The 21,711-nt window shown below is 40.8% G+C and overlaps 1 protein-coding gene across 1 annotated transcript; it reads right to left on the reverse strand.

Moving 5' to 3' along the window:
* Positions 1–2,679: 2,679 nt before the first annotated feature.
* On the reverse strand, positions 2,680–21,625 carry Nudt21 (nudix hydrolase 21). Its single transcript, XM_036188700.1, has 7 exons — positions 21,363–21,625; positions 17,791–17,991; positions 16,839–16,902; positions 13,304–13,393; positions 6,557–6,632; positions 5,074–5,188; positions 2,680–2,922 (listed from the first exon to the last, which is right to left on the reverse strand). The coding sequence occupies exons 1-7, from the start codon at positions 21,476–21,478 to the stop codon at positions 2,901–2,903; spliced, it is 684 nt and encodes a 227-aa protein (XP_036044593.1). The 5' UTR covers positions 21,479–21,625; the 3' UTR covers positions 2,680–2,900.
* Positions 21,626–21,711: the final 86 nt, after the last annotated feature.

Here is a 21,711-nt window from a genome sequence, read left to right on the forward strand (position 1 = left end):
CAGTTGGGCAGTGGGGCTTCACACCTTTAATCCCAGTACTCCCAGAGGCAGGCAGATCTCTGTGAGTTCGAGGCCAGCCTGGTCTACAGATTGAGGTCCAGGACAGGCTCTAAAGCTACAGGAAAACCCTGTCTTGAAAAACCAAAAAGAAAAAAAGGGGTGTGTGTGTCTAATACTCTCCATCATTTAGCATATTCATCATTAAAATGACACTCCAAGATTTGTATCATGAGGGTGATGTTTCGTATTAAAAAAGCCTTTTTTTCCCCTTGGTGTTTTGTTTTGTTTTCTTTTTTTGAGACAGGATTTTTTTTTTTTTTTAATTTTTTGGTGCCTGTCCTGGATCTCACTCCTGAGTGCTGGGATTAAAGGTGTGCGCCACCACCTGACTCATCAAAAAAGCCTTAACACTTGTGTTCTTTTTGAATACTTCAAAGAACACATGAAACCTGAATTCCTCTAATTCACCTCTGTTCATCAGGAAACAAGAGTATTGGGATCCACCTGTAATTGACCAAAAGGCTTTAAAACTTTATATGATGGGAACTTTCTGTTTAAAATTAGCTCCCTTACATCCCAAGGTTAGAACACCAAGTAATGTAAATCAGAGGTCTCAGAATAGCAGTGGCTGGTTCAAGCACTTAAGAGTTGGAAGAAGTGACCAAGAATTTCTGGGTCAAAGCTTAAGTTACAAGGGACAGGAGTGGATTTAAATCAGTTGATGACTCTTCAACTTAAGAACTGCTCTCTGACAGTGCACTCTACATCACAGATGGGGAAAAATTCCTCTCCACCTTCCCAGAACTGCAACAGTGACATCTGAATGCCCAATCACAGAAGATGAGCGTAGTCAACCTATCCTTGTCTACCTTCCCCAGTCTGAAGGATTAGCTGGACTCTAGTCAATAAAACCATGCTAAACTAGCAATATGCTAACATAAACCACTGTGGCAACTGTTGGTCCCCAAGGGAAAGGAGCATTCAAGGAACTACTGGCTTTTCAGAGGAAATCAGTAGTCATGTAGACTAGTGCTTACCCACAATGAAGCATGGACATGGTTAGTCATTGCCAGGGCTGACTTGACTCTAAATAAACTTGAGTGAGTTTAATTCCTTGGCCACTCTTGACGTGTCAAAGCTAAACAGAGAAGAATGTATTGGCATACATTTGCTACTGTCCAGTATTCAGAAGACAGGCCTTGTGGTAGACCATAAAAATGTGAGATCTAATCAGGCATATTTCTGCCTATTAACAACTTGCTACACCTCCTAAGACTTTCGTGACATTAAGCCTACAGCCAACAAGTCTGTAATAAATAACTACGTTAACTGTAAGTAATGACACAACCAGCCAAGTCCTTTGTTCTTTTTTATTTTTTTACATATATATATATATATATATATATATATATATATATATATATATATATATTTTTTTTTTTTTTTTTTTTTTTTTGGTTTTTTGAGACAGGGTTTCTCCTTGTAGCTTTGTGCCTTTCCTGGAACTCACTCTGTAGACTAGGCTGGCCTCGAACTCAGAGATCCACCTGCCTCTGCCTCCTGAGTGCTGAGATTAAAGGCATGCGCCACCACCGCCCGGCCTTTTTTTTATTTTTGTAAGTGTTTTGCCTACGTGTATTTATATGGACCACATCCATGTCTGGTGCCCAAGGTCAACCATGTCAGGTCATCTGGAACTGGAGTTACAGATGGCCATGAGCCCTGTGAGTGCTGGGAACCAAACCCAAGTCCTGTGCAAAAGCAGCAAGTGCTCTGAACCAATAAGCTAACTCCCCAGTCCTTAAACTGCTTTCTCTTTGAGGTAGGGTCTCACTATGTACCCACAGTTGGCCTGGACCTCAAGAGATCTGCATGCCTTTGCCTAAACTTTTTCCTATTTCATCCTAATTGGGCAGTGTACTAGAAGTTTAAATTTGCTATTTTCTCTTAGGCTAACAAAACCTGTCCTGACCTCTAGAATCTAATGATTCAAACAATTCCTCTGTATTGTGTTTTGAGATGGGGACTTGCTAGATGCTCGGCTATCCTGGAATTGTTGATCCTCCAACTTTAGGCTCCATACCCATACCCATCCTATTCTAAAATGTTTTTGAAATGCTTTACTGCTTGCTAAAAATCAAGATTTTTATCATTATGTATACAATACTTCAGATTCTCATAACTATAACTGTCTGAGAGTTAAAAACCTGATGTTATTTTTGTCATGGCCCAATAAGCAAATAATCACTGTTCCATTATACAAAGTAAAATACTGCAATGATGAGTTCTAAATGGACCTTTTTATACCAATTCGTGGTTTTCAGCTTACCTAATCTTAATGGTTTCCCAAATGTGTAATGTCTTTTGACTTGTGAAGTAAGGCCTAGACAGTTATGAAATATACTCTTCAGATAATATACTAGGGATTCTTTGTAACAGAACTCGCTGGAGTTTAGTTTGGTACACACTGTGCGTTGGACTTAATCAGATAAATTTAGTTCCCAGGAGAAAGCCTGTAACAGTCTCAGACTATATGCCTCATTTAACAGGCCATCAACTCCACTCATGTGAACCACGATCACGGTTTGACATTCCCCAGTCTAAAGCATGGAAAAAAGGATCCTCAACTATAAGACTTTTCAGAGTTAAATGAGAAACTTACAAATAATAATACAAATAGGAAGTTCACTTTCTTTAATGTTGTACAAAAAAATGTATGAGTAGAACAAACAATTAATGAACACTGTCACATGTTTACACCACTATCTAGTTCATAATTTTACTCTTTAAACAGCAAGGAGGTGGCAAGTTAGGGAACAAGAGAAAACCAAAAATTCTCTACAGTTCTTCTGTGTGTAAGCTGTGCTCACAGAGACGGCTTTACTTCTGTGTGCAGGAATTCAGTTGTAGATAAAATTGAACCTGAGTTAGAAAAAAAAAAGTTTATTAAAACCACTATTAATTATACAGTTTCCACCTTAAACAACAGGAAATTACCTGGCCGCTCCTCCCCTCCTTGAACATGTTTAGCATGTCTATACTAAGACAGCCTACTCTCATCAGTCATGCTTATGTACTACAGAAGTGCAGCTGAGTGCATACCACGAGAAACACTAAGAATGTAAATTTGGTTAATTATGAACTACAAAGTTTCCTTGAAGGCATAAAAAGTTGTAACAAATCCTTTGCTCTGTGCATATACATGCTCATGTGCACCTGATACAGCAAGAGGCCTGTATAGTAGAGGAGCAAAAGGTGAAGGGTGATTAGTGGCAAAGCAAAAAGGCCAATTCCACACTCACCAAGTGTCCAGAGACACTAACACTATGACTAGGGTGCTGTTAAACTAACATGTATTAACCATTTCCAGGTACTATGTTCTAATCACTCTGTGTCATCTGACTCGGTCCCCACAGTCCTATGAACAAACTACCATCCTCATTAGCATATGAAGTATATGGCACGAACTATAAGAGTTTGTCCACAGTTTTACTATCAGCAAGTATTGAGAAGGGCTGGAGAGATGGCTCAGCAGTTAAAGCACTGGCTGCTCTTCCAGAGGACCTGGGTTCAATTCCCAGTCCAGACATGGCAGCTCACAACTCTGTAACTCCAGCTCCAGGGGATCTGACACCCTCACACAGACATGAGTGCAAAACACCAATGTACACGAAACAAAATAAATCATAAAAAAGTGGGATTCAAATCCAAACACTAATTGCACAATGCATGGATTTAACTAAAAGCAAGCGGGGAGTTTGAGAGCACAAGTGTGTGTGAGCACCGGTGAGCACCGGACCGTAATGAGCTGCTGCCCAGAGTGCGTGCTGTGAATTAAACTCAGATCCAATGCAAAAGCAGTATACGCTCCTAACTACTAAGCCATCTCTCCACTATACAATCCATATTCTTTTCTTCCTTTTGTTGTTTGATACAGGTCTCACTACATAACCCTAGCTGGCCTAGAACTCATTATGTAGAGCAGGCTGGCTTTGAACTCATACTACCATTCCCGACCATATAATAAACTATTTGATGCAGCTCTTATCCATGGTTAGCTTTAAGAAACTCAACTAATAGAAATCCATTTTGAAAATGCATATATACTCAAGTGGAGCATGGTGGTGCACACCATTAATCCCAAAACTCCAAGACAGAGGCAGGTAGATCTGAGTTCTCAAGCCAGCTTGGTCTAGAGTTGAGTTCCAGTACAGCCAGGGCTGTGTAGAGATCCTGTTGAAAAACAAAACAATCCCCCTCCTCCCAACAAAAAGTCCTATTTGCCTCAAAACTCAGACTCCATATAAAATTATAGGATTGTCTCCCATTCGCCAATTCAGGCCTAAGTACAGTAAGTTTCAAAAACAGAAAGAGAATAAACTATACTAAAAGATTTCATTATCCTAGTTTTTATATAAACAACAACATCATATTTTAACTATTGACTGTTTTACTATCTCTTCTTTGAACAGACTGCAGACTTAACTGTGGAAGACAGCAGATTTGAAGAAGAACCCTTACATAAATATCAGAACATCATGCCATAATTTCAGTCTCGGGGTACTTTTAGTTGTATTTTATCTATTTCATACAATGTAAAAATACATTGATTGACAGGGCAGTGGTGGTGCACACCTTTAATCCCAGCACTCAGAGGTAGAGGCAGGCGGATCTCTATGAATGCGAGGCCAGCCTGGTCTAGTTGCAGGACTGCCAAGGCTACCCAGAGAAACCTTATCCCAGAAAGGGGAAAAACGAAACAGACAAAAACCTTCAATGTCTTTATTTTCCTTAAGCTCTAAAATTTGTGAACTATCACTTCTCAAGTGATTCCAAATTTTTGTTTGTTTGGTTTTTGGAGACAGGGTTTCTCTGTGTAGCTTTGCGCCTTTCCTAGAACTCGCTTTATAGACCAGGCTGGCCTCAAACTCAGAAATCCGCCTGCCTCTGCCTCCCGAGTGCTGGGGTTAAAGGCGTGCACCACCCCCACCACCCCCACCCCCCCCCCCGGCTCCAAATATTTTTAATTAGACATTTTACATAGTTCCATCCGAAATGTTGGACTTTCCATACCTGCTTAACAGCTGAGGAAGACTAGAAATGATGGGTCCATATCCTGGTGCATTGTCATACAGTTCAAACAATGGTGCAGCTACCAGCTTGTAATTTTTCGGTACTGCAAATAAGGCTACAAAAAACAAAACAAGACAGTATTCAATTTCCTTAATCTTTCATGTAATTTTTACTCCCGCTTTGTAACTCATCAATTTTACATTTGAGAAAAGCTTTGATGTGTTAGATCATGCAAGCACATGTGAAGGCCAGAGGCTGGCTGGCATCCATCCGGAGGTCTTCTCAATCACTTCCCACCTTATCTTTTGAGTTTCTTAGTGAACCTAGAGCTCACTGTTTGGGCTAGACTAGCTGACCAAAGAACCTCCAGATTCTCTGTCTCTGCCTAGCGGTCTAGGTATACCTCCATGCTCATCTCTTTACATGGGTGCTGAAGAGCCAAACTCAGTTTCTGAATCTTGCACAGTGAGCACTTTACCTGAACTATCTCCCCAGTCCTGAGAAAAACTTTTAAAGAACGATTAATCATTTTGGGTTATCTGTGTCTTCTAGAGATTATGGACATATATTCAAAACTCATCCTCTCAAGAGAGAAATGTCATAAACAACTTAGAAAACAAGATGAGAATTGCCTTGGAATTGTAATTTAATTTTTAATTTTCATATAAAACTATTTTAAGAAATGGAGCCAGGTGTTGTGACAGTTACAGCACTCCAGAGGCTAAGCAGGAAGATCAAGATTTGGAGGCTTGCCTTCTAAGCATGAGGAACAGAGTTCAACCCCCAAAACCCATATGCTGTGGGTGTTTGTAATCCTGGTGCCAGGAAAGTGGAGACAGGTGGACAGCCAGTTTAGCCTAATTGGTGAGCTCAGGTCAATGATAATATTCCTAAGAATAATCACAGTCAGAGGAAGGGAGGGAGGGACAAGGGAGGGAGGGAAGGGGCAGGCTGGCAGGCAGGATGAAAAATGACTCAGCAGTTAAGAGCAATGCTGTTCTTCCAGAGGACTGGAGTTTAGTTCCCACCACATGCACTCATGAGTGCAGAGACAGACAGACAGACAGACACAGACACACACACCCCTACACATAATTAAAACAAGTCAAAGAGAAACATTGATTTGACTGATCTGGAGGCAAGAACCTGTCACAAGAGAAAAGAACAAAAGCCAAGAGCGGCAGTGAGAGCCTGTCATCTCAGCACTTGAGGGGGAAGGCATGAGGGTCAAGACTTCGAGGCCGGTCTCGGTTACATGAGATCTTGGGTTGGTTTGTTTTGCTTTATGGGGAGTAGGGTGGGGCTGGGATGTTGGGGTGGAACAGATACTTGTTAAAACATACCAGGCCTGAAGACTTCTTTGCCTGAGTGTGATGTGTTTTACAGTCTTACAGCGAGCCTAAAGCTAGTCAAGAAAAATGGGGCGACCAGGAGAGTGCTTCACAAGAGCTTCTAACGGCTGTCTTCCAGACAAATGCCTTACCTTTCTCTTGAAGCTGAACCAGAAACAACTTCTTATGTTCCTTGGGCTTTGTAATATGTGCAGGAATATATGGATACTAAAACAGAAAATGAGAACAATTTGTAGGCTTCAAGCATCTTTATACCCCGTGTCTTAATTATCAAGTTCTCCACTATCCTCATATCCTAACTCAGTCCTACTGTAACACACACACCATGGCTTCATTTGTTCTCTTCGTGTACACTTGCCAGTACACTTCTGTGGGCACTACTGTCTGCCTTCCCTTCACCGGACTGAACACTTACATAACAGACTCACCCAATGCCTTCACACACACGAACTAACAAGCAATAAATCCATCAGTCATTCAAGTAAAACACTCAAAGAATGTATGACTGGAGACATTATAACACAATCAAATTTTGGTTTTAACAAAAGTTGCTGCTGCCATTTTTAAGTCTCACTAAAATGCTCTAGAATCCCGATGTGGTCATGTTTACTCCGTGAAATCCTTTAAGGAAGTCTTTGAGATATCTGACAAGATGCTCTTCCTCCCTTCCTCCTACTCCCCCACCATACACATGGCACATGCTTGAAGAACACAAGGTGAGCTAAGTGGAGTTCTGCCAGCTGGACAGTCTAACTGCTGGGTAAGATGCAAATGATTAGAAAGAAAACTCAAGGGATAGAAAGAACTGAAGAAACTACTGCTTGACAACAGTTTGACATGGGTGGGGGCAGGGGAGTTAAGAGAACTTTTTCCTTCCTTTACCATGTCTATATTATGCAGATCTCTCTCCAAGTTCTCCAACAATATATTCAGAAATCTGTTTCCTTTTGGGGTTGTATTTGAGGGCAGAGGATTTACAAAGGGCTGAAAAGAGACATACAGGGAGATGCCGGGCAGTGGTAGTGCATGCCTTTAATCCCAGCACTCGGGAGGCAGAGGCAAGTAGATCTCTGTGAGTTCAAGGCCAGCCTGGGCTACCAAGTGAGTTCCAGGAAAGGCACAAAGCTACACAGAGAAACCCTGTCTCAAAAAAAAAAAAAAAAAAAAAAAGAAAGAAAGAAAGAAAAGAAAAGACTGAAACAAGAACATGATATACCTTTCCACAATGACATCCAATGAAAGCAGGCAAGTTGGCTAAAACTAAATAAACACAGCACTTTACTTATATCCTTACCTCCAGGGCCAACCTTAGGCTTCAGTGAGCCATAGTGAGGAGATAAAGTATGCTATTTAGAAACCAGCCTGGAAGACTTCCGAGTTATCACTGAGCACTTTCCTTCCAATTAGATCAAGAAATGTCCAAGAAACCAAAGCCCATTTAGAATAAGTGTATACATCTTTGAAATAGCAACTTCACCATCTGTGTATGAAATTTTGCTTCCTAAAGCCAGGACACAAATGTATTGTGACAATTCTCAGAAACACAGCGTCCACAGAGCCCTGTGTGCTCGTCCTTAGCTACACAAGGCAGTTAGGAGAGGACAGAACATCTTTTGCTGACAATATTGTGTAACACTTGACCTGGAACACACTGTTATGAAAAGAAGCTCTCTAATAATAGGACTTTTGATCTGTCCAAAGAATTAAGGTCCAACTTTAAGATGCCGCCTTACTAGCCAATGTATGAAAATCAGAGCATCAATAACATTATCAATCATTATAACGGAATTAATGCACTTAAGTTCATGTGGTCATAGTGACACAGGAATGAGGTGTTCACGCCCTCCTCTCAGATCTTAGGCAGGCATATTTGGAAGTAACAGGAAATGTCTCCTTGCTCTCATAGTTTCCCTCTGCTTTCCAAACACCTCCAAGCTTTTCAACTCAGGAAACTGTAGGGAATCCATTCAAGTCCTACTCAAAGGGAGGAGTCCCTGCGTTTCCATCTTTCTGACAGACAATTTGGAGATGTTCAACACTGGTTCCTTGACAGCCCTTAGCAGTATTAATCTTGTTGCTCATGGCTACAGTAAGATCAATACTATTATGTTTGGCTTGGCTCTGGTGTTTCTTGTTGTTGTTAGTTTTTGTTTTATTGTCTCATGTTGCTGGAGCTGGCCTTGGACTCAGTATATAGCTAAGATTGGCCATGAGCTCCTTAGCTTTCTGCCTCTACTACCAGAATACTGAGGTTACAGGTATGTACCACCATGCCCAGCATTTTATTATTTTTTTAACACTGGCTGCTTCTGGTTCCCCTCTCCCTATACTTTGCTACTTCCTGTCTCACCTCTCAAGCAATCTGTATCCACATCTGTCCTACTTGCCCATAATATATCTTTGAAGGATGAATGCATTCTGAAAACTTAAGGAAGGAAAAGCAGCAGCTACTATTTCCTATGGAACCATATACCCCAGAGTAACCAAATAACTATGAGGTTGTTTCTCTGTGTTTAAGAAACACATCTCCAATAATTTCATGACTGTAGGAAACTATCATCAATGAGCTGTTATTACAAAAAACCAAATAGTCTAAAAAAAATTTTATATCTCCTTTGAGACAAAGTCTAACTACTGTAAGCACTAGCTGACCTGGCACTTGTGTGCATACCTGGCTAGCCTTGAACTCACAGAGATCCACCTGCCTCTTCCACTTAAGTGGCAAGATTTAAATAAGCATGGGCCACCATACCCATCCAGACAGTATGAGACCTTAACAGAAGGACAAACCATATCCTATGGAAGCCAGCATTCAAGATGTCCCAAACATCTAGGTCTTCTGAATTCAATCTTGATGGACTCTCTCCCACTATCAACCAGAGTGTGACAGATAGAATACAGAAGTGATTATTTACCACTGCCAAGACCAGGAAGCTAACTGACCAGAGCTTCCCACTAGGGCACTCCCTGACATCATTTCTTACATTCTTTTCAATTACATGCTCTAGGGAAGGTAGCTGACCTTGAGGAAGTCCTCCTTTGAAGATGACAAAAAACTCAGGGAAGTTAGCTCTGTCAACAACTGGCAAAACCTGAAGACTCCAGTCTACTTGCTAAGAAAGTCTGCATGCATGATGATTAGGGATGACATCCTTGTGCCGTTCTGCTTTATGATGCAGTCCCAGATGAGAATCTGTGACCTGATGAGGTTCTGAAAACTACAGTTTCATAAATATCTATTGTCTTAGGCTACTGAATTTGAAGATAAATTGAGTATCCCTTATTAGAAAGACACAAGATCAAAGTGCTTCCAATTCTGGAGTTTTGTAAACTCTGGAATATTTATACTCATGAGTATCCATGACTTAAAAGTCCAAAATTATAAGATCCAAAGCCTCTGGATCTCAGATTTTTGCATTAGAAACGCTCATTTGTTATATAGCAGCAATGCACTACCTTGCCTTGTTTGTTCCCTTTGCCCCATTAACAGAGGCCAAATCCAATCAACTGATTTATCAATATATGGGACATTTAGGAGAAAGAACATGTGTTCCATAATACATGGATGCTATTGGTTATTCAAACGCAAGACCACCTATTTTCATTCAAAATGATTTACAGGGTAGGAAAAAAGGGCTAACCACCCTGTAAATGTAAGAAACATTAGACTATCCTAATTTAAGCAAATATAAAAACAAACAGAAATAATTAGGACAGCCAAGCATGGTGGCTGTATTGGGTAGTTTTGTGTGTCAACTTGACACAAGCTAGTTATCAGAGGAAGGAGCCTCAGTTGAGGAAATGCCTCCTTGAGATCCAGCTGTAAGGCACTTTCTCATTTAGTTATCAATGGGAGAGGACCCAGCCCACAGTGAGAGGTACCATCCCTGGGCTGCTGGCTCTGGGTTCTGTAAGAAGGTGGTCTAAGCAAGCCATGTGAAGCAAGCCAGTAAGCAGCACTCCTCCACAGCCTCTGCATCAGCTCCTGCCTTTGGGACCCTGCCCTGTTTGAGTTCCTGTCCCGACTTCCTTCAGTGATGAACAACAATGCTAAAGTGTAAGCCAAATAAACTTTCCTCCCCTAACTTGCTCTTTGGTCATGGTGTTCCATTGCAGCAGTAGAAACCCTAAGACATAGCACATGCTTTAAATCAGCATTTAGGAGGCAGAGGAGGAGGATTTCTGTAAGCTCAAAGCCAGTGCAATCTATGTAGCAAGTTCCAGGACAGCCAGGACTACATAGAGACCCAGTCTCAAGGAAAAAAAAAAAAAGATATATGAAAATAGTGATTATATATGTGATGAGATAGCTTTAGTATGATAATGGTTGTATTTTCTTGTGTTGGGGATGCAGCTCAGTAGTAGAATACTTGTATAGCATGCACAAGGCCCAAGGCCCCATTCCCAGCTTTTATTTATTTATTTTTTTGAAGAATCTTCCCCCACCACCCCCGCACAGCCATTTTTCAAAAGTAGAACTTGTAAAAGCTATGTATCATTTCATCTATTTGAATGTCCTCCAGAGGACCCAGGACTTAGAACTGTCCTTAAGTACAAGGAAGCAGCTCTGCTTCAGTTTTAAAGATAAAACAAGCTATTTACTTAGCTAAGACAGCCAGACTCTCTTCCAATTTCCATGCCGGCCTTCTGGCTTTATGTCCACTACCAGTCTCTCGCTGTGGGTGATTCCAGGGGAGTCCAGACACTAGGCACCTGCTCTACTGGGAATCCCACACATTCTCTCTCAAGGTCTTTGGAAATGAGCACTGGGAGAGTAAATGTGTTCACACTGTCCCAAACACAGACCACTTACTAAAGACTCCCTTAAAGAAATTAACTGTGTGCCTGATGTCTTCAGAGGCTAGAAGGGGTTAGATCCACTGGAAGTGGAATTACAGAGAGTTGTGAATTACCTTGTGGGTGCTGGGAACTAATTCTGGCCTTCTGCAAGAGTAGTAAGTGCTCTTAACTGCCAAGCCATCTCTCCAGCCTTTTACTTTCATTCTTTTTTAATTATGTGTATGCATGTGTCTGTTACACATGGGCACAGGTGCCCACAGAAGTGAAAGGTGTCAGATCCCCTGAGGCTGGAGTTACAAGTAGTTGTGAACCACCTAATATATATTCTGGGAATGGAACTCTGGTCCTCTACCAGAACAGTGTGTATTTATAACCCCTGAACCACCTTGCTAGTCTCCATCATCATCTTTTTGGGTTTTTTGTTTTGTTTTGTTTTTGTTTTTGTTTTCAAGACAGGGTTTCTCTGTGTATCTTTGGTGCCTGTCCTGGAACTCGCTCTGACCAGGCTGGCCTCAAATGCAGAGCTCTACCTACCTCTGCCTCCTGAGTGCTGGGATTAAAGGCATGCCATCATTTTTATCCTTATCTTTTACAATTCACACTAAAATATTCACAATTGAAATGATATCTAGTATTTATCTAAAAATAGTCCATGGTGGTCCACACTCAGAAGGCAGCAGGAAGATCTCTGAGTTTGAAGCCAGCCTGGTCACAAAGCAAGTCCCAGGATATCCAGAACTGTTACAGGAAAACCCTGTCTGGGAGGGTGGGAGTGGAGGGTGGGGAAGTCCTTGGTGAGGGCAGGAAGATGCAGCAGCAGCAGGAGGTAATGAGAAATGTCTCACCACGAATTGCCGTTAAAGGTGAATTTCACTTACTGAAATTCTACTTTTACATATTAAAAAAAATTTCTTTCAAAGGGAAAGGGGTGGGCCAAGCATTCATAAAGCCTAGTTCAATTCCCAACACCTCAAAAAAGGAAGAAAACAACAAACAGTATCATCCTGAAAATATGGTTTATTATCTGTGCACTTCTGTAGTCCCAACACTGGAGCTAGAGGTAGGAAAACAGTGCAAGGCCAGACTTCGTTATATAGCACAGTCAACATAAATGCACACACAACAAAAATAGGAGGAGGAAATGCTGCTTGGTTTGTTAATGTTTCCTAAATCTAAATTAAGTTAAAAAAGAGAAATTGAAAGTCAAGGTCTACTTGGATCTTTTTTTAATTTTAAAATTTTTCCATTTGTTTTGTGTGGTGGGGGTTAGTTTCCAGCACCTATGTGGTACCTAATGACCATCCTCACTCCAGTTCCAGGGATCCCATTCTCTTTCTTATCTCCTTGGGCATCAAGCACATACACACACAGGCAAACACTCATACACATGAAAGGGAAAAGCTGTTTGGATTTTTTTGTTTTGGTTTTGTTTGTTTTTTTGAGACAAGGTTTCTCAGTGTGACAGCTCTGGCTGCCCAGGAACTCTGTGTGTACACCAGTCTGGCTTTGTACTCACAAAAACCTGCTGCTTCTGTCTCCAAGTGCTGGGATTAAAGGTGTGCATCACCACTGTCCAGCAAGCTGTTTGGTTTAAAAAAAAAATTTTTTTTTTTTTTTGAGCTGAGGATCGAACCCAGTGCCTTGTGCTTGCCAGGCAAGCTCTCTACCACTGAGCTAAATCTCCAACCCTTAAAAATGTTTCTTTAAATCAAAATTAAAGAGATGAAAATAAGAAATGGGAAGCCATAGTCTACTTTGATTATTTTTCATTTCTAAAAATTTCTACTTATTTTGTGTGTGTGTGTCTGTGTGTGTGTGTGTGTGTGTGTGTGTGTATGTGTGTGTGTGTGTGTGTGTATCTGTATACATGCCATGCATGTAGAAGTCAGAAAACAATTTAAGAGAATTGATCCTCTGTTCCCATCATGTGAGTTCCAGGGTTCCAACTCAAGTCCTAAGGCTTGGCAGCAAGTACCTTTACCTGCTGAGCCATCTTGCTGGCCCTGATCTTTTAAAATCTGGAATTAAGTGAGTTTTCTGCTTAACCAAATGCCTGGTAAACACAAATGAACACTGACCTGAGGAGGTTCAAAATTTGGTCTCCACCAGTTACCAATGCAGTCATCAATGACCCAGTCCTGCAGGACGCCATCTTGACGACCGAGTATCTGTGGAAAGTACAGTACAGTGAGTACAGTACATGTAAGAATACCTTTCTATGGTAGAGACTGTTAGTTCAGTGATACTCCTAACAAGAGACATCAGTCAGCTAGCGTCTTCCTGATAGATCTCTTCTCTGCAATGTATTACCCATTTCAATCTGTCAAAATAGATAAGATTAGTTCAAAATCTATTATCAACCTACTTTAATCCTACATTCAGGAGGCAGAGGCAGGAGGATCTCTGTGAATTCAATCTACATAGCAAGCTCTGGGCTAGCCAGGGCTACATGGTGAGTCCCTGCCTAAAAAAAAAATCTATCCTTTGCTCTGGCTATGCATGGAAAATCAAAAATGACCAGTTTACATCAGCAAAATAGCACACAACAGGTTATCTAGAATCAACTATCATTTCTACAGATAATCTACCTAAAGTTATAAAAATGTATATATTCTATTCTCACAAAATTCCATTACTAATCTTTGTAACATAACATGAACTCATTTTGATCAAGTTGGATTCAGGCTGGAGAGATGGCTCAGTGATTAAGAGCACTGACTGCTCTTTCAGAAGACCTGAATTTGGTTCCTAGCACCCACATGGTGACTCACAACAATCTGTACCTCCAATTCTAGGAATCTATCTCCATCTTTCTGACCTCTGAGGGCACCAGGCACACACATGGTATACATACACACATAAAGGCAAACAATCATACCATAATATAAGTAAACTTTAAAGTCGAATTCTACCCATTTCACTGGTCAAAATAGCTCTATGAAGTTCAGAGTAAGAAATCCATCAACTGTCCTGTTTCACTCATTCCTAACTGGCTACAACACTCAGCTCCTAGTTGTTTTCCCCAATATTTGCCTCTACATTTAAAAGTAGTCTTTTTATTTTTCAATTGTTTTAGAATAGTTTTACATATTAAGAAAACTTTCAAAGATGTGCCAGGAACACATCTTGAAAGGTGCCTACACCTTTCCTCTACTGTTACCATCTAATATCAGTATAGCATATCTGTTAAACTAATGAATCAATACTATACCAATGAAACCCATAGAGTTTTCAGTCTCTTTAACTCTGTATCCAATGTCCCATTTCAGGCCCAGGATCCCATCTAAGATATACATGTAGTCATCACTTTCCCTGAACTGCTCTAGACAGTGTAGTTCTGTAGCTTGAGGATCTTGACAGTCTTGAGGAATACTGCTCAGGATTTTGTATAGTATTTCTCAGTGAGACTGAGGTTACAGATTCTGGCAAGGAAGATAAGAGAGGGAAAAGGCCATTCTTATAGCAAATCAAATCACATCAAAGGCTTATGCTATTAGTATGACTCCCCATTAATGGGGATCATGATTACTCGGCTGAGATAATGTTTACCAGATTTACTTCCCCCAACTGTAGATTAGAATTTAGGTATTAAAACCATAGTACTCATTCATACTTTCCCCATTACCCTCCCATTATCAGTATGTGATTAAATAAGTATTCAGTATTTAAATTAATAACTACCTTCACAAATGAACAACTAGTAAACTATAATTAAACTGGACAACTATCCCCTAAGTTACTGCTGCATTTCATCTGCTATCACCACATTTATTCCCAAGCTATCTGAGAGCTTGGACATCTTTTCAATTCAAACAGCAATCACTATCCATCTCCACTTTCCTTGATCATGCTGCTCTGATCTGTGCATAGCCCAGCTCACAGCTGGACACAAGGGCTTTCTTTGGCCTTTCTCCTTCAGGGCTAGACCTTAATGTTCTGATTATTATATCATCTTTCCTACTTTATTCTTTTCTCTACTGCTTTCTGAGAAGGGTATAACAGATAATACAGTTTTGCAATTTCTGCAAATGTTAAAGTCATTACTTCTCCCACTGTTGCTTTACAGTTATATCAGAGAGTTCTGGTAATGCAGATTGTATCCTTTCAGAACTATGAAGGAGGCATGCTTCAGACTTTTGAGTTTCCTTTATTACTTCTGGGAGATCCAAAGCATTGACTTTCTTTTTTAGTTTTATTATTGTACAATGTGTGCATGGCAAGTATGCACAGTGCACATGTGGAGATCAGAGGACAACTGTGTGGAGTCAATTCTTTTCTTCCTCCTGTCTGTGGGTTCTTTAGACAGCACCTTTACTAACTGAGCCACCCTGCCAGCCTTGTTTCATAGATACAACATCTCCTCTATTACTCAAGAAAATCATAATCTTTGTGACTCATTTAGCTATCCTGGAACTCACTGTGTAGATCAGGCCAACCTTGAACTCACAGAGATCTACTTGCCTCTGCCTCCCGAGTGCTGGGATTAAAGGTGTGTGCTTTATTTTCTTAAAAAGCTTTCTTCACAGGCCAGCGATGCTTGCATGATTGATTATCTGCTCACAAGTAAGGGCAACACAGTGAAATAATGGGCACTGCTAGGGTGCAGGAGTTTTGTAACAGTTATGCTCCTTCTTTAGAAGACTCCAAATAACATCACCTAGTTTTTCTTGGACTAGCCACTCTCTTCAGAGCAGAAATTTGCAGCCTTCTGCACAGAGTAACATTCTCTGCTTTACTGTTGTGCTCTTCTCCGCACAGATGCTCTCAAAACCCCCTTCACAGCTGGACTCAAAGACTGCTCATTATTTAGGACGAAAGCTTTCATATATTCTCCCCATCTCCTAAACTATTCCAGGTAAGTGTTGGCTTATCCAATTCCTACAGCCTCAGTCACCAGTCAGTTGCCGCTTAACTGGACAGAATGGGAAAAACAAGGTAGACAGATAAATATAACCTCTGAGATTCAAGCAACCCAGCTCATGGACGGGCTCAGACCCTGGAACCTAGCACCTGCAGCTCCTCGGCCTTCCTGTTCTTCAGTGCTGCATTCTGGGCCAACTGTCATGCTGAGCTCAAATACCTTCTAGCTCTTTCCAACTTACTGCTACTATTTTTTTTTTACGATTTTGCTAATGTCTCATTTTGTCTTCCTTAAGTACTCCTTAACCTATACCTTTTAAAAGTTACCTTTCTCTTGATTTGTTGGTAGAGTTTTTAAGAGAACCAGAGGAAAAGTGAGTAGGTTTCCTCTGTTTTTTGTGAAAACTCCACCAAAAAGGCAATTTACCATTATTGTTTCAGCAATATTTTATTTTATTTTATTTAGCAACAGGGTCTCATTTTGTGGCCAGCTGGCATAGAACTCACTATATAGCCTAAGTGGTCTCGAACTCAGGGTAATCCTTCTGCCTCAGCTTCCCAAGCACTAAAATTGGATACACTTATTGTGTAGAAATTAAATATTATACTAATACAGGTTTAAGTTGTATTTACTGACTACTAACTATTCAAATTAAACTTATTTTCATAAGACATATGAAAACTCAATTAATTATAAAGGTGGTGGCATTCAGATAGAAATAAAATTGTTGAAGTGGTTAAACAGAAAAATACCTCTGTCATTAAGCGTTTTAGTCCTTCAACTTCATCTTCTCCTGGGTTAAGTTCACCACCAGGTCTGTAAAAAGGTTAAGAATTTCAGCTTTCAATTTAATATAATTTGAGAATAATAGCAAGAACACAACAATCATTGTTCCCATCAAGTAACTCAGTAAGAGCTATTTCAGTACCATCTGAAAGGCAATCAAACAAGGACCAAAGGCAGGAGATGTGTTGTAAAGTTCAACCTATGTTAAGTACCAGACCATCGTATACAATCCTAGTTTTAAACAGAAAAACCAATATATGTAAAATAAACGCAATCACTGGCTAGCGATCCACCACAGCCTCCTCACAGGAAAGTTATAATTAATGGAGTCTGCAAATGCCCAGAGAACAGACTACATTCTTTAGGTCTGTGGAATGGTGCATTTTTCAAAAATATCAATTTAGTTTTGAGGCCTTTCTTTTTGGCACAATCTTATCAGTGGGCAAGTAAATATTTAAAGAGTTATGGGCTCAAGTGATTAAACTAAATGAAAACACTGCACTAAGTAATGTTACCATCTGGTCTAGAAACTGAGCTGGGACTGATCTAGTTCAAGGATAATCAACAATATATAAAAACATGCAGATTTCTACTTTGGAAAGGAAGTACACTGGAGAAAAACCATGACTGTTTTCTTCCAAAACTCTTTCACAGTACTTGCTTAAATAAATAAGGGCTAAAATTGTGTTTCAAGCCGCATTCTATTACACTTCGTCTTTTTTTTTTTTTTTTTAAAGATTTATTTATTTACTGTGTATACAGAAGAGGGCACCAGATCTCATTACAGATGGTTGTGAGCCACCATGTGGTTGCTGGGAATTAACTCAGGACCTCTGGAAGAGCAGTCGGTGCTCTTAACCTCTGAGCCATCTCTCCAGCCCCCAAGTTGCCTTGATGTTAATTTCTGACACTACTTACAACTTGAAGAAAGTTGTTCCCAGCTGTAGCAGTAACACATGGGGTAGCCGGTGCTCGTGTACAATCAGAACCCCTTCTACAGTCCTTCTCATCCCAATTTTATCAAACTCCTCCCGCATGCGCTGAAATCTGGCCGCAACGGAGCTGTCCTTCTCGTAGAGGGGCTCTTTTGTACCAAAGGTATAATTAGTAAGCGGGTACCTGTGGGCCAAAGACAAGCATCTAGCATGAGAACAGATGGTCTTATTTACCAGGACAGTTCAAAACATAAAAAAAAAAAAAAAAAAACAGTGGTCAAAGCTATATTGTGCTCAAAGACAATTGGCCCAAGGCTTCCTAACCAGCTACGAGACAGCAAAGATCAGAATACTGCAGCTGTCTGGACTCTTGAAGCCAGAACTTCCATGTGTCAAGCACAGACAGCACTGTCCTAAGGTTCCTGAAATGCTTATTGAAGTGGATGTCCATTTTGATCATTTCATGACACAAATATCAGATGACCAACCTGGTTCTTCTAATGAACCTAGTTATAATTTCTATGAACTAACTGGCGCTAACAGCTAATTTCTTTTCTCATATATGCTGAATATCCCTCTTGCTTTCTTCTTAACTAAAATAAAAATGTGGTTTTGTACACGTGTTCATATGGTGTTCCATGACACATGTACAGAGGTCAGAGGGTAACTTGTGTGTTCCGGGGTATCAACTCACATCATCAGTCTTGGTAGCAAGCACCCTTACCTGAAGAGCCACCTCACTGGTCCCTCTCCAATTATTTTCTGTTTCTCCCAGGACGCAATACTCAGATTTGTCTAGTTCCTTTACAGATCAACTTTCTTCTTCTGACTTGCTTGCTTGTTTTTTGAAATAGAATTGGCCTGGAAATCACTTGGTAGACCAGGCTGGGCTTGAACAGAAACCAGCCTGCCCTTCCCTCTCAAGTGCTGGGATTAAGGACATACACTACCACAGTGGCTTAAACCTGTTCTTTTTTCCCTCTGAGCCTACTTAAGACTTCTGAATAGCCTCTTTTCCCTATCTAGAACTCAAAATATGATTTAAAGTGTTAAAGACTTCATCTTGCTTAGTAAACAGCAAATAAATTTTCCTTAAAGTTTAAAACCCACATTTATATGTTATCATACATTCTACCTTGCAGCCCCTTGATTATCGGGTTTTTTTTTTTTTTCATAAAGTGTTTTGATTGAACGTGGCTAATCCCAAAATATCTCATCTGTCAAAAAAAGTGCTTATCAAGCATGAGGACCTCAAATCAATCCCCAGAACCCACCCAAAACAGACAAACAAACAAAACCCAACCAGCACCAAACCAAATCTGAGCATGGTAGCCCCACAAGATCCCATGGTAGACCCCAAGAGAGAGATCCTATTCTCAAACAAGATGGAAAGTAAGAACTGACACCCGAGACTGTCCAGACTTCCACATGTGTGCTGGGGCACAGGCATACCCATGCAGTCACAAAGACTACACACACACACACACACACACACACACACACACACACACAAGTGCACACATCTGCATGAATGCATATAGCATACATATGCAACACACACGAAACTCTTGATATTAATAGACAACTACATACTCTCCTCAGTTATTCTTGAGAAGGGAAATCAAGGTAACCAAAAGAAAAACATTAATTCCAAAAGTCAAATTCTAAGCATAAACAAATAACTCCAAGATAATGAAAATGTACCATTTTCAGGGATCTTTAAAGATTACAAATAATTTTGCAGTAGCTCTAATAACCATCATTAGGAAGAAGTTACTACATATAGCTTTATGTACTGCACAATGCTTTACATGTGTTAACATTTGGTTTTCCACCTGCATTAGAAAGAATTAAGACCAACTACAATACATTTCGGTTGCAAGGGCTATCTCCTACATCACAAGATATCAGCGGAATGAAATGTTAGCATTTCCGAAGGCTGTGAAATCTGAGCACTAGCCAACACGGAGCCTATTCTCCACATCACACTGTGGGCATCTCAAAGCACAGTGCGCATCTGAACTCCTAGCCATGTGTATGCACACTGTGTGTTACAAAAGCACCCAACCAGTTTTCCTAAATGGAAATATACTGCAGAAACAAAGATTTACTTCCCATTTAATAGATAGTTCACCCATTCGATCTCAAGTTCACAGCAATTTACTTCTCAACACTGCATTTACACAGGAAGTGAAAAGTAACATGCTCACCTGTAAAACATCTCTGAAAGCTCATCTATTTTAACAATTCTATACAGTCGCCTGATGTAAAACTGATCAAGGAAAATGTATATAAAACCGGTGGTCCTGGCTTATCACTGAAGTAATACAGAACTTGCGCTTTCAGTTTTTACTTTTGAGGTGCTCAGAGATGAATCTGGCGTCTGTACACACTAGGCGAACTCTCTACCAGTTAGCAAAACCCTCCCGTGCTCATTCATTTTGTTAAAGAGCACTTGCCTTCTCCATTTCACAGGAATCTTTTGTTTGTTTTGTGACAGGGATTCTCTGTAGCCTTGGAGGCTGTCCTGGAACTCACTCTGTAGCCCAGGCTGATCTTGAACTCACAAAGATCTACCTGCCTCTGCCTCCCGAGTGCTGGGATTAAAGGCATGCGCCACTACAGCTCACAGGAATCTTTTTTTTTTTTTTTTAATTTTTTTAGCCCCACCACCAAGCAGTAATCTTTTCAATGTCATATGTCACATTTGGTTTTAGAAGGAAAAGTTCGTTTATTTTAATACGAAGTCAAGAAACACTATGATGACTTACCAAAACACCACTACCAGCAAAGTCTTGTACTTTTTAAACACATAACCAGCCTAAACTGGCCACTTTCTTCCATTAGAATCAGCCACACTGGGCAGTGGGATGCCAAATACTGAGTAAGCTATATCCCAATCTCAATTTCTTGCTACAGCAAAACTTTGTTTGAGAGAGAACTCGAAAAGCAATGATTTGCTTAAGAGAAAGCTGTGTTGAAAACCAAACCAGCCCACAAATAGGCTCTCTCGGCAACATGTAGGTACACCTAACAGTCCGAAAGAACACCAGACAAAGAGTGTGTATTCTCAATCTAGGTCTACTGGGTGCCTGCGATGATAATGTCACTTCGGTAGACAAGATATGTGAATGCAAGAGATAGACGGGACAGCACGAAAATGAATAAAATGTGGCCACTTGATGGAATACTACACAACACTAGGCCATTAGAGGTAAATCTGGAAAACTTACTGTAAAGGAAATGTACACTCTACAAAAATTATAATTATTCATTCAAATAAAAACAAATGCATGTGCAATGAAAACACCTACAACGGATTGAAAGAACATACACATTATGATTAATTCAAAGTAAACGTGGGTTTTAACCATGACTGAATAAAAGGGAAGGGGGGAAAAAGTCTCTCCTCAAAAATAGGAAAACTGCCAAATCGGAGGCAAGAAAGAGGTCTGGGAGAGAAGAAAGCGCGCATCCCGGAGAGGCCACCCCGCCTCCGGGGTGAGGGAGGACGCTCGGGGAGGGGTTTGCCCGCCGGGGCCTCGCCGAACTTACAGGTTAATGGTGCGCTCCAGGGTGAGGGGCTTGGTCTGCTGGATGTACTTGTTGCCGAACTGGTTGACCCCCCGGGGCCAGCCCGTCTGCGAGCGATTCGGCGGCACCACAGACATGCTGAACAGCTCCGACACTGGCGACGTGCAGAAAGCAGGGGCCAGGGGAGACGTCCGCGGGGCGGACAGCGGTTATCTGCGTCCCGCTCAGCACCCGCCGCCCGCCATTAACAGTCGAGAGCAAGAGGAGGCGAATGCACACCGGAAGTGAATGGCTCTGGCGGCAGGAAGTAGGGAGGCATTCCACCGCGACCATTCGGCTAATTGCTAGCAAGATGGCTCAGTATGTTGAT

This window comes from Onychomys torridus, chromosome 5, assembly GCF_903995425.1.
Source record: "Onychomys torridus chromosome 5, mOncTor1.1, whole genome shotgun sequence".
In the NCBI taxonomy this organism is placed as follows: Eukaryota; Metazoa; Chordata; class Mammalia; order Rodentia; family Cricetidae; genus Onychomys; species Onychomys torridus.